The sequence below is a fragment of the Strongylocentrotus purpuratus genome, unplaced genomic scaffold (assembly GCF_000002235.5).
Source record: "Strongylocentrotus purpuratus isolate Spur 01 unplaced genomic scaffold, Spur_5.0 spur5_scaffold_19, whole genome shotgun sequence".
Lineage (NCBI taxonomy): Eukaryota > Metazoa > Echinodermata > Echinoidea > Camarodonta > Strongylocentrotidae > Strongylocentrotus > Strongylocentrotus purpuratus.
The window spans coordinates 6,882,091-6,895,934 of NW_022145604.1; the positions used below are offsets into that span (position 1 = coordinate 6,882,091).

General features: G+C 39.4%; 1 protein-coding gene across 1 annotated transcript in view; it reads left to right on the forward strand.

Annotated features, from left to right (window-relative positions):
* Nucleotides 1-2,344: 2,344 nt before the first annotated feature.
* The window catches only part of LOC583034 (E3 ubiquitin-protein ligase ubr3), a 37,596-nt gene continuing 26,096 nt past the window's right edge, over nt 2,345-13,844 (forward strand). The window contains exons 1-13 of the mRNA XM_030990840.1: nt 2,345-2,468; nt 3,358-3,961; nt 4,383-4,522; nt 5,254-5,415; nt 5,991-6,092; nt 6,959-7,098; nt 8,337-8,565; nt 8,950-9,138; nt 9,702-9,835; nt 11,079-11,231; nt 11,650-11,739; nt 12,997-13,125; nt 13,676-13,728. Coding sequence (XP_030846700.1) covers nt 3,495-3,961; nt 4,383-4,522; nt 5,254-5,415; nt 5,991-6,092; nt 6,959-7,098; nt 8,337-8,565; nt 8,950-9,138; nt 9,702-9,835; nt 11,079-11,231; nt 11,650-11,739; nt 12,997-13,125; nt 13,676-13,728 — 1,988 coding nt within the window. The 5' untranslated portion in view covers nt 2,345-2,468; nt 3,358-3,494. The remainder of the gene's footprint in view (nt 2,469-3,357; nt 3,962-4,382; nt 4,523-5,253; nt 5,416-5,990; nt 6,093-6,958; nt 7,099-8,336; nt 8,566-8,949; nt 9,139-9,701; nt 9,836-11,078; nt 11,232-11,649; nt 11,740-12,996; nt 13,126-13,675; nt 13,729-13,844) is intronic.

Here is a 13,844-nt window from a genome sequence, read left to right on the forward strand (position 1 = left end):
ACACTGTCTTATCGAAAGTGTTAAGACACTAAAGAAGCACGTGTGAAAGTACAAAGGTTAATTATCAGAGGTGAAAATGGGGCAGTTCTTACACCTAAAATAAGAGGCACGCACCAGGGATGAAAAGGGATTTTTATGAGAATGGGAAATGGGCATTTGTCAACGGAAACGAGGCACCCATTAGATTTTGATAGGGGCAATTATAAGAAGTAAAAAGAGGCATTCATGAAAAGGGGATAGGATCCTTATTAGAAAGGAAAAAGAAGCACGTATAATTATTAAAAGGATAATTATCAGAGGTGAAAAGGGGCACTTATCGCATCTGAAAAGGGGCACTGACCATACATGAAAAGAGACACTTGTGAGAATAAAAAAGGGGCACTAATGATAAAGGGAAATATGCATTTGTTGAAAGAAAAGGGGCACTGATCAGATTTTATTAGAGGCGTTTATCGGGAGGTGAAAAGGGGCTTTTATGAGAAGGGGGAAGTGGCTCTTATTAAAAAGAAAAAGAGGCACATGTTAAAATAAACGGGGCACTTGTCAAAGATGAAAAGAGGTAATTATGAAAAGGGAAAGGGGCACTTATAACAAGGAAAAAGAGCATTTATTAGGAAGGAAAAGGGGGACGTGTCAAATTAAAAGGGGCATTTATAAGAGATAAAAAGAGCACTTATCAGGACGGGAAGGGGCATTTGTCAAAGTAAAACGATTATCTTTCAGAATTGAATAGCGTCATTTACGAGAGATGAAAAGGAGCACTTATGAGAATGAAAAGGGGCGCTTCTCGTACCTGAAAAGCGGAACTTACTAGAGATTTTAAAAGGCACTTATGAGAATGGAAAATGAGCACTTATTGCGAAGGAAAATGGGAACTTGTCAAAGGAAACGGGGTACATTTCAAAATAAAAGGGGCAATTTTGAAAAGGGTGAAAAAAGGGGTGAAAAGGGGAAGGGGCACTTTAAAAATATAATAGAGGCACTTGTCAAATTAGTAAAAGGGGCACTTTTTATGTAAAAAGGGACACTTCTTAAAAAGTTAAAGGGGCACTTTTCTTATGTAAAAGGGGGCACTTTTGGGGTACTTAAAACAGTGGAGGGGCGCTGTGCCCCTCCCCCCTGCCCCCGGGAGCGCCGCCTCTGTGCCTATTCCTATGTAAGATTTGTTATCACTTTGAGTTTTTACTAAATTCTATTACCTACTACTGCCATGTCGTACACAATTATGGGGATGTCACTTCCTCGTACTGCAAAATCATATGCAATGTCGACATTGGGCTACTTTTAGCGACCAATAACCGCATATGAAGTTAGTCCGGAAAACAATAGAATTCGCGCTATGGTGTCTTCAAAAAGAAAAACAGAAAATGAATGTGTAATATGGGCGAAAAAGAGAACAAAAATTAGATACCGGTAAAAGCTTGTACTAGTCTCCAATGTGAAAATAAAAAGTGGCATATCATATCAGAAGAAATACCTTATAAACTGGTACATTTAAAGCGTTGGAGACATCTAATTTCAATTTCAAGTTCAGATTATGCTACACCCGTTTAGGAATTAACACGCAATTCTACAGTTTCGCAAACAAATAGATGTAGGCCCCTATACGCAGGCACATAGCCAGAGTTCGATGTTTGGGGGGGGGGGGGCACTTACATGTAAGCGATCGAGGTAAAAAAAAAGGGGTCTAAAAAAATGAACCAATCTTGAAAGAATATAATACGGGAATGATTTAATTTCTTTGAATAAAAAATACTTAACTAAACTACCGGTACCTTAACAGACGAGAAGCAAATACACATGGGAATTATTTACAAAAGAGATAGATTGATGTATTATGAAAAGGAGAAAATGGGAAGATAATTATATAAGGATGGAGAGCGAAAGCGCAAACCAGAACAAACAATTACAACATAGAAAAGTTGAGAAGGAAGAAAGTTATATGTAGGAGAAATGGTAATGGGGAAGAAAAAGAAAAGAGAGAGAGAGAGAGAAAAGAAAAAGTACAATGGAGCAAAACAGAACAAAACGAGTTTGCTAATAAATGAAGAAATGTTGGTAAGGTAAGGGCCAACCTGGAAAAGAGAAGAAGACAAGAAATTAAGCATGTGACATAATATATGAGAGTAAAAATGAACACTTCAGCTTCAAAATGGTGCAGGTTATTATTTAGTTTAGATGTTGCGTGATAGTTTTAAAAACATCAAAATTCTCTTAGACTACTGTCAGCCGACACGTGCAAATTTTTCTTTTTCCTTTTCAGTTGTACGAGTTGGAGATACTATAGCCTCCATTATTGGCAGCTAGCTTTTTCCTTTTTGGTAGCCGGCTTATTCGTCGCCAGTTTTAAGGGGCGAATCGAGACCAAACGAACGTCAATGAATGAAAACAACTCTCGCTCATCTCAGGGAAGGAAAAAAAAAGACTTGGAACCATTGATACTTTCTTAGGCCGAAAGTATTTTGAAGGTATTGAACTGGCGTGGAAATATCTGGGGATTCAGTGTTATTTTGAGAAGCCATTATGATCGTAATGAGTGATGTGAAAATTTGTGACATTATGATTATTTGACCGGCCGATGAGGTGATCTGAGCCTGAGCTAAAGTTGCATGACTTGTTGACGTTTATAATGTGTTGTGTGCAAGTACCGGTACAGTAGAATGCGATTTTATTTGACTGACTCGGCTCAGCTCACGAGTTGCCAGTGCAGTGTAGGCTAATGCTACAGAATGAGAATGAAGAAAAATACTGTGTTTTATTGATAAGAAGATTGAAAAATAGCCCAGTCAGTGTTATATTGCATAGATCTATGCTAAGCTTGAGCTGGCATTGTTGAATGGTGGATAAATAGCTTTCATTACTTCGTTCACAGACATTGCCATTGCATTGGCATTGCTGGGAGGGGGGGGGGGGGGGGAGCTAGTAGGGGATAACCTGGCCAGACTTGCTGAGAGATGTCAGATATGTGTGTGTACTGGGGGGAGGTGAATGTCGTTGGATCAGATCGGTTTTTGGAATTTGCTGACATTTTCCCAAGAACATGGATCAGAAATTCTTACTGTGCCCTGTGGGCATCTCAACCCCCCCCCCCCCACACACACACACAAAAAGTTTCTGTCATGTGGAAGATTCTGGTTTTACATTAGATGAACGTGACATAGATCTAAGCACAATTAACTTGTTGTTTTCTTGCCTGAGACTCTGAAAACCTCTCTTTTCCAAGTGATGTAACAGTAAAAAAATGTCTTGCATAAAAGGAGCAATTTGCCCCATAAAGAAGAGTCTTTATCTAAATCTAGGACAGGTATCGTAGGTAACCATGTTTTTATCATCAATTTATTTTCTTCACTGTTTCAGGAAGGAGCACCTAGAAGTTTGTTAATTGAGCAAATCCGAAAGAGCTCCAACAGAGGCATAATGGACACAAAGAATACCTAGTCCTTACTCCACTGATCTTACTTTATTTGAGGCAGGATAAACCCCTCTCATTCAAGATGGAGATGGCCGATAAATTCCGTCGTCCAGGAGAGACGAAGCAGCAGGCGGCTGCCCGCTTCCAGAGAGACCTACAGAGGGAGCTGTTGCCTCAGCAACGAGAATTGCGACGAGAAACCAACCACAAGGAGTTCACAAACCTTTTGAACCTACTGACCGATCCCGAGCGACCCCTAGAAGACGTGGATCATCTCGAGTGGCTACGTCTTCTCATCTCCGGTGGGAGGCCGTTCGAGGAGTTTGCCAGCGATGTCCGGGAGTTTGATGATGCAACGGCGTGCGGGTTGGTGTGGACGGCTAACTTTGTGGCGTATCGTTGCAGGACGTGCGGGATCACGCCGTGCATGTCAATCTGTGCTGATTGCTTCCATGGTGGGAATCACGAGGGCCATGACTTCAATATGTTCAGGAGTCTGGCAGGAGGAGCTTGTGACTGTGGCGATACCAGCGTTATGAAGGCATCTGGGTGAGTTCCAATTTCTTTGTGATCCTGGCTCAGGGAAAAAAATATCTAACAATATTTTCTGGGGCTACTTTTCAAGTTTGCTTGCATTAAAATTACACTCTTTAAGTTGTTTTGCATTGAACTCTATGCAAATTTAGGGGGGCTCTTTTATGACTTTCGAGGGCTCTTTTTGGCATTTCCGGGGCTAATTTGCCCCGAGTCCCGTGTATTTTTTCCCTGTCCTGGCTATATATAAAACTTAGGATTAGAGTCGGCTATTATTGATCCTTGGCCAAAATAAAGAACAGGATGTTTTTAATTGGTGTGCCAAAATTGAGGACAATTTGTCAATTCCTTCACAGACCAAAAATGAAAAATTATATCTGACAACCTGTTTGTGGTTTTGCGATGATAATTGATCATTTCTTTATGCTCTTTATAGATTCTGCAATCGCCATGGAGATGATCCTCCTGAGAGGAAGGAGGCCCCGCCCACCCTGCTTTTCATGGCTCGGGAGATCATCCCAGCGCTCCTCGGACGTCTGCTTCTACATATGAGACTAAACTATACATGCATACCAAGTAAATGATTCACTTTCATACTAAATTAAAGATAAAAGCAGTCTAGATGGTATTCTTTAGATATACATGTAAAAAGTTCAGAGCACTTCCCTTATAATCATTCTAATTAATCGCAAATCCTGCAATTGTTTGCAAACTCAAGGCTTGTTTAGATAAGCAGCAGTAAACCGCATGGTTTTTATTATTTGTTTTGTTTGCAAATGTGTGCGTAACAAGGTCCTACGCATATTCACTACGATACAGAAATATGATACAGCAAAGTTAAGCTTACCATATTACATTAACAGTGTTTTACCACGGCATATTTGAACAAGGTTTTACAATCTCCTATTGAAGTACACAGTTGCAGTTGACTTGTGATAAATGTGAATCAATCTGAAATTATAAGACAGGGCCCTGTCAGCTACAGGTTTGAAATTTTGATTTGTACAGTTTTGAAAATCAGCTACAGTTTAATATTCATTCTCAACTAAAATTATTTATGAAATATTAGTCCAAAAAAATTCCTTTGAAATGTTTCAAAATATGGTTCAGATTGCTCCAGAGTGCATCTAAGAAGTGCATCTGAGCAACAAGGGACTCTGTCCTTTGCGTGTATTTCGTACTCCTTCCATGTTTCAATTTTACATGTTTGAATTTTTTGTTTGTGGACCACTCTGTACTCATTGTATAACATGCTTTATTCTTCTTTTTTTATTTGTGTGTTTGCTTCCCTCATCTTCCCCTCACAGCAGATCGGTATATGAGAACGGGAGATGTCTTTATCTCGGCCATGAGGGAAGCAGACGCCTTCCTTGACCTCCTGCATGACCTTTGCAAAATGGGCGGGGCCATGAGACACGTACTCACCAAGGCTCTCATGGACAAAGACTTCTACGCAAAGATTCTGGAAGGTGAGTTCATTGAAATTAGGAATCCTTTACGACATATGCATAGCTGCCAACTATTCCTATTTTGGAGGAATGATTCCTATTATATGGCCTTCAAGCTGTAGTTTTGATCAGTAGATTCCTCTTTTTTCTCTGAAATATTCTGTGTGAAAAAGTATACAAAAGTCAATCTTAGTCTTTGTGAAACACACCCCAGAAGCACCATTTTTCAATCGATAATCAATATATCAAGAGATATCTTCATTTTTGGATGAAATATGTGGAAAAAGGAGAAACGTGTCAAATTTCAAGAGGCCATAGAGTTGTCATCTCAAGGCTCGTCTACATTCCTGACCCCTGTTATTGCTGAGCCTAGACTTCGGAATTATAACTTCTAGACTAAAAAAAATAACAGTAAAGTATGTTGAATAAAAAGTTGATGCCAGATACAAAAAAAAATTGTTTTTGTTTTTGTTTTTTTAAATTTAAGTCTTAGACTTAGAATCTTCCAGGGCAACTCCAGTCATGAAATACATTTGCTTTACGGTGGCCGTGGCATATGTGATTTACAAGATTTTGTACTCTTTCCCTTTGTCTAGATATACGCAGTAATCCAGGCAGCAAGACCAATGAGAGCCAAGATCTCTACAAGCATGCCCTCAACGCGCTGCCTTCACCAGATCAACATGTTGTGATTGGTGGTAAGTCAAAGTGCAATTTAAATTGGCAACACCATTTGTTTCTATAGTGGCGAACTATTCTTAATTTCCTGTACTTTCCGCACACCCAGGCTATACAGTCGGCATATTCCTGAGGGAGAGGAGATAGTGCACATATTGTGTATGAATGAGTCCAGTGATCATGATATTAACTTAGAAACATTAAAATAATCCTCCATGTTATACTTCCTGTCCGTGTATGTTGATTAAACCTTACTTTTCCATACAAAGGATTGTGAAATCTTGTCGGAAATATTTTCTTATTTTGAAAAAAAGAGAACAGATTTTGAGGTTGTTGGTTTGTTTTCAAGCTACCGCATATTCAGGTATGACTTAAGACCTTGCTCACCTAGATGATGATTTATCAAGATAACAAATTTTTTTAAAGTTTTTGTTTTTGATTTTACCAAACTTAATGATAATTATGATGATAATGGTATGTCTATTTATAAAGCGTAGCTACTTAATCAAATTATGACCGAAGGCTTGGACCACACTTCCGGAGTGTTGGCTCAGTCAATAGAGCGTCCGCCTCACAACCGGGAGGTCATGGGTTTGAACCCCGGCCGCGTCATACCAAAAGACGTTAAAAGATGGGAGTTGTTGCTACCTTGTTTGGCGTTTAACAATAAGGGATAGAGCAACGTCGATCTGGCGCTGCTCAGTGGCTGCCGGGCTCACGATCAATTGGGCAAAAAGAATTTCCGTTTCAGTTTAATGAAATTTGGAGTGGACTATTAGGATATTATTATTATTATTATTATTATCATTATCTTTTTTGTTTCTCAAACGATCTCTCGTTTTGAAAAGAGAAGTTATTTTGAGGGTTTTTGTTTTTGTTTTTCAAGCCACCACATACCCTGGTATGACCAAAGATTTGAACCATCTTACGCTTCTGGAGGAGCTCATATTCTGGACGGTGATCTATCGCTTCCCTCAGAAGATGGTCACGTTCCTACTCAACATGCTGCCTGAGAACGACTACAAGGTAAGGTCTGCTTCTTGTACGCCACAATTTTGGCGTTTATTCCAGACAAGGGGGGTGTTTCACAAAGATTCTAAGTTGGACTTAAATATTATGGAGAGCCATTTGTAGCCTTATAACGAAATATATTCAAAGGCGAAAATTGAAGTATTTTAGACTTTTCATAAATTCCACATCAAGAATATGAAATCTCCCATGATAATTGAAAATATGAATGATTTAAATCAACATTTTAATGCCTTTTAAATTAACTTTTACAAAATATTTTCAAGGATGCTAACGGCTTTCCATAACTGTTAAGTCCAAAGGGATATGTTCAACTTAGGATCTTTGTGAAACACCCTCAGACCTGATAGGACAGACTTCAAGAAGAGCTTCCAATTTCTTGGGCAGGGTTTGCTGCCCTTGGGTACAAATGGGATTAGGGACTAATGCCCTACCCAATTCAAGCACTTGTGCATTGATATTGTTTTGAACCTGGGAGCCATAATTTAAAGACCTCTGCTGTTACCACCAAGCCACTGTGTCTTCCTTAATCTTGTAGAGGTGGTGTGGTCTAGTGGATGAGTCTCTGGACTGTGAACCACAGCATACTGGATTGAATCCCTGCCACTAATGTCCTTTGGCAAGACATTAATCTATATTTGCCACACTCGACCCAGGTGAAGTTAATGGGGTACCGGTAGGAAGAAATTCATTGTATGCTTCATTTACATGTATCTTACCTGTTAGGTAGGTTAGAGTTGATTTAATAAATCCAAAGGTCTTTGAAGTGTATAGAGACATTATTAAATAGGTGGTATGCGCCATACAACAATATAATTTTATTATTAAAGGTATAGACCAGTTATGGTCATGCGATTGCATTGTGAAAAAACGTTGTGGAATCGATCAGAAAAGGTTAGTCATCTAGCATATAAGTATTGGTGTGTACTGCAAGGTTCAGGAATCATCAAAATGATAAAAAATTTAGCCCAGTCTTGGTAAAGTTACAAGCACTGTACACAGAAAGATGTATGTGGGACTACGCGATATCTATCCAGGCAGGATCGATATGATAATTTACCAAATATATCAATTAGTAGGCAGTTTCCCGGCAAAATTTGTATCATCAGGTATTAGTCAAAACATATTCTTTCTCATGATTGGTAATAAGAGCTTCCGTTTCAGTTTTTGAGAGGGGGGCATTTCCAAAACTGGTTTATACCTTTAATCTTGTTGCTGTTTTTGTTGTATCCTAGGAGCTCTTCACCAGGACGTTCGTGCAGCACTATGGCTGCATCGCCATGTTCCTTGCCGAGGAGCGAGCCCCGAACCTGCTGGCCAACCGGGTGGTCCACATCAGCGTACAGCTCTTCAGCAACGAGGACCTGGCGCTGCGCATGGCCGACGAGATGCGCCTGCTGGAGATTCTCATCAAGTGTGCCCTTAACCAGGTCATGAAGACAGCCATGACGTGCCCCATGACAGGTTTGTGGTTTAAATTGTACTTTCAAGAGATCAAGAGGTCAAATGTTGCAGAGTCATGAAAATGAAGAAAAAAAGACCTGAAAATATCTTGCTACCTTGATAACTTGATAGCAATTCACTGAATCATGGACGAAATAGGATTCAGTGGGTTTATTCATAAAATGATGAACTGATTAGATTTTTGGTGCAAGTGATCAATAGTGGTCACACACCAATCCTAATTTTTTTTTTTAAGTAGATGTTTAATTCAGGTGATAATTAAATTACTATGAGTATACGTGGAGACTCATTAGAGATGCGGTCACATTTATCTAATCTACCACTGAGAATTATCCGAGCATTCATTTTTCATTGCCTTTTTTAAATAATCTTGTTCGATTCTAGGTCAAAGAGGCAAGAGCCGGAACCGACACCAGGTGGTCAACTGCGACAACAGGATCCTGAAGGGACAATGTTACTGGCCAATCATCAGCGATCTGACCAACATCATATCGCATCGGTCAGTCGCAGAGCGGTTCTTTGGTAGTCCAGATCTTATGGCTCTGTGGGCTCGTTTTCTAAGATACTTCATGTGTAAGTGCTCCAAGGATTGATGATGATCATAATGATGATGATGACGATGATGATTATGATGATAAGGATGATGATGATGACGACAATATTGATAATGATGAGTATGATGATGATGACGACGATGATGGTGATGATGATGATGACGATGATGATGAGGATGATGATGACAATGAAGTTGACGAGGAAGATGATGATGACGATGCTAATGATGATGAGGATGATGATGATTAAGATGCTTATGATGATGAGGATGATGAAGATGATGAGGATGAGGATGATGATGGCAATGAAGTTGACGATGAGGATGATGACGATGAAGATGACGATGATGATGATAACGATGATGAAGACGACAACGATGATGATGGTGATGATGATGATGACTATGATGATGATGATGAAAATGACAACGATGATGATAATAATCATAATTGATATCTGTATACCCTGCAAAAGCAAAACTGAAAATTGACTCTGGATCACTTGCAAATAATTCAGGAAACTCTCTTGCACACTAAAGTAATGCAGTCACGATAGAATCACAAACTCTTTTCCCCATACAGGTATGAATCTGAATATCAGAGAGCTAAGCCAGCATGTTGAGTTCGAGTCCAACACATACTCCACTGCTTTCTCTGCGGAAATCGAGGCCTGTGCTGCCCCCATGTGGCAGATGACTGTCCATTGCAAAGATCTTGTGAGTAGATAATATTTAATATTGTTTTTAGTTTTTTTAGATTGGTCAGTCAAGTCATTCATATGATATTCTGACTAGTAAAGATGTTCATGCGTGGGTATATAGTCGTTCGTGAAGAAGGCAACTTGGCGATCACTACATAACACTGAGCCGACAAGTTTTACGTTCCTGTGCATACGTCCGTGTGCTGCTTGAGCAACTTTAATATGTTTTATAATTTTTTGGGTAGATCGATTGAGTGATTCATATATTTAAAATTCTGACTATCAAAATTTCTTGTATCCAGTACCGTATTTGTAATTATCTTTATGTTTCATGATCTATAAGTTCATCTTTTTATCCCCTTTTTATTTTCTATATTTATTCCCTTTTTATTTTCTATATTTATTCATCAATTTTATGTTATTACATTGCAGTGTCTTTAATGTTCTGTTAACACTTCTAAATTTAAATGAACTAGGGTGAAGTACATGTAGGATAATATTTTCCAGATTGGCTTGGTAAAAGTTGTCACTACAGATTGTTAGCCTTTAACTCTTTACATACCACACAAATAATCTCCCTATGCCTCATTGTATTAATCGGGGGATAGATATACCAAAACTTCAAGACATTTAACTTTTTTCAGCACAAGATTAATCTACCGGTGTTAAAAGATTGTCATGGAGGTAATCAAGACTAGAAATGGGTAATTTTCCAAAGCCCATGGGTTGCATAAACCGATCCTTCCGTCAATTGGTGCCTATTGTTTTGTACAAAACTGCATTGGGGCAAACAAGCGACTGTTGAGAAAGCCAAGGAGAGCAATCAAAATGTTAATTCTGGACAGGGCTTGCAATACATATATTTCCTGTGAAATTGAGATGACATGTAGAGTGTAGAAGAGTGGTCGAAAAACAGAGATGGCCACCAAGTCGCGGTTAACTACATCGCATAGAGGTGTTGTGGTCTAGTGGATAAGTCGATGGACTGTGGATCACAGTGTCTGCGGTTCGAGTCCCGCCACAGCACTAATGTACTTTGGCAAGATACTAATCTATATTTGCCACTCTCCACTCAGGTGTTAAATGGGTATCGGTAGGAAGGAATTCCTTGAATGCCGTGAGCGCCGAAATCGGCTGACTAGCAGAGCCGGGGTAATAGTTGGAGCACCTTGAGCACCAAACATGGTGGATATGACGCTATATGAATATCTGATATTATTATTATTATTATCCTGTTTATTTTCTTCTTGTTCAAACAGAAAGCCTCAAGCTACACCATGGGTATGCTGTTAGCTTGTCTGAAGGAGCTTTGTCATTGGTTGGCCGATTGCAGACTACTGAGGGAGCTACACCCCCTCCAGGTGTCCTTCCACCTGCCTCTCCTCCGATACTTCTCAAACTTCCTCAGCCAGGTCAGTAACCTCAAATAACCCATGACTCTCCTGTTGGCGGCAGCCTTTAAAGCCCCACTGCACTACTTATAGCTACTTGCGCCCTCTACAGCCAACAATGCCTAAGCGGTACTCGTTGTTTCCCCCATGATGCCCTTTTTCTTATGTTAATTGAGAGCTGATTTGATGAGATAACCACCTGCCAGTGACCTTGCAGGGAGGTCTAATTCCTCCTGGCTAAAGTAGTGCAGTGGGGCTTTAAGTCTGGCTTAAAGAGGCATAGTAGCGGATTTTCATGGGGATTTTGACAGTATTCTGGTGTTTACCATAACATATGTTGTTGGTCACCAAGAGTGGACTTCACGACAGACAAGTCTTGTGTAATCCAATGATCACCAGTATTGTCTTTCATTAAGTATCAACTTATTCACTTTGGTAGGCCATCAATCTGCAAGGCCTGGACTTTGAGAAGATCAAACTGGACAAGGGGCTCCTGACAAGACTCATGGTCTTCCCACTACAGATACAGGTAAAGCGCCCTCTGTTGTTCATTCTATTGCAACGCCAAAGGTGACATTTAGCACTGAGGGGTGTTTCACAAAACCTTCATCAGTGACAAATGACAGTTCTCGTTATAAGCTACTGAAATCCTTGCTTCTGATCAGCAGATTTGTCACTGATTTTTGTAATTTGTCACTGAAAAAAGGCTTTATGAAACACCCCCAGGTCATTCCATTGCACAGTGATTGAAACTGTCTAGAATTTATTCTAAATGGTCGATTGTATAATAAACAGGGAATAATGGTGTATACTGAAGTTTGGATTCATCAAATTGACAATCTTGTGAAAATCAAAAGCAGTAAAAATGAGTTTCAGAAAACAATATCTGCATAGTGATTGAAACTGCCTAGAATTTATTCTAAATGATTGATTGAATAATAAACGGGGAAACATTCTGTATTATAAAGTTCGGATTGATCAGGGAAGATCAAAAGCAGTGAAAATGAGTTTCAGAAAACAATATCTGCATAGTGATTGAAACTGTCTAGAATTTATTCTAAATGGTTGATTGTATGATGAACTGGGTATAATTATCTACTATGAAGTTCGGATTCATCAAATTGACAATCTTGTGAAAATCAAAAGCAGTGAAAATTAGTTTCAGAAAACAATATAGCACAATTTATATTATTGTAATCTATCATGTTCCCATCTCATCTGTAGTTGCCTTAGTACATTGATAATACAATTTTAATGAAATACATTTGGAAGATATCAATTACTTGGGGATGTAATTCTTAAAGATAAAGTTGAGTTCTGGTCATGCGATTGCATTGTGAAATAAACATTGTAGAATCGGTTCAGAAAAGGTTGATCGACTAGCATATAAGTGGTGTGTACTGCAAGGTTCTAGAATCATCAAAATGATAAGAAATTTGGCCCAGTCTTGGTAAAGTTACAAGCACTGTACACAGAAAGATGTATATGGGACTACACAAACATGTGACAATAGTATCAGTCCCGATTTGTATGATGTTACATGCCATATTTAAAATATTAAGGCATTTGAAGATCCATGCTTTCAGGGAACGTTTTTTATCTGATGTTCTTGTACACTTGCATAATGCTTGCAAATTATTTTCACCTCTTCCCAGAATTCAACCTTCTCTTTAAGGACATTTATACAAACCTTCCTTTCAAAATATAAATATGATGAATGCCCCATTTGAGGTTGAATGTAATTTGAAATTCTTTATTGTATTTTCCTTATTGTATCACTTAACAGGCCAAGCTGAGTGAGATCTTTTGTGGTATGTGGGTGCGCAATGGTGTTCAGATGAAGTGTCAAGCGATGACCTATCTGCAGTGTCACTTTTGTGCTTCCATGGGTGATCTAGATCTATACTTTCTTCAGGTAGGTATTTCTCCCAGCCCCCCACTCTGGGTTCGGAGGGACTGCATTCATGTTCCCCAAAACTCTGGTAAAGGGGTACTTTTCACGCAACAAAATCTGGTCCGTAATACACAAAAATCTGGCCCCCTTATTGACTTTACACACCAGATATAGGGGGGGGGGTGCTTTCAAAGGGAGGGAACATGCATGCGCGTACCCTTATTAACACTGAGTGGGGGGGGGGGGGGGGAGGCGGCCAGGGTCTTTCCTAGATCTTTACTTTCTTCAAGTAGGTCTTTCGTAGATGCTTTAAGACCACAACCGTAACATTTGGTGACTTTCCCGAGAATGAAACCTATGAGAGGAGAATGCAACTAAAACTTGTTCTGATATGCCTTTGTTCACAAGAAAGCACTTTGCATATCCTTGAACCAGATGGTCTCTGTATTAAGCCTATGGGGACGAGAGGATTTAGAATTCATCATGTTCAATGCTTTTTTTTGGTATCATTTGATGTCCATTCATTAAAAGTGACTTCATGCTTTGAACGATTTCTCTGTTTTATTTTCAGGTGTGTGCTTCTCTCTTAGAATCAGACTATGTAGTGGAGACCATTTTCAAGAGGTAGGTTAGAATGAGCATTTATGCAAAATTTATTCTTCTCGAAGGGGGGGGGGGGGGGTGTTATCATCAACTCACTGCCCGGCCAGCAGTAGATGGTAAGTTCAAATCCCACTGGT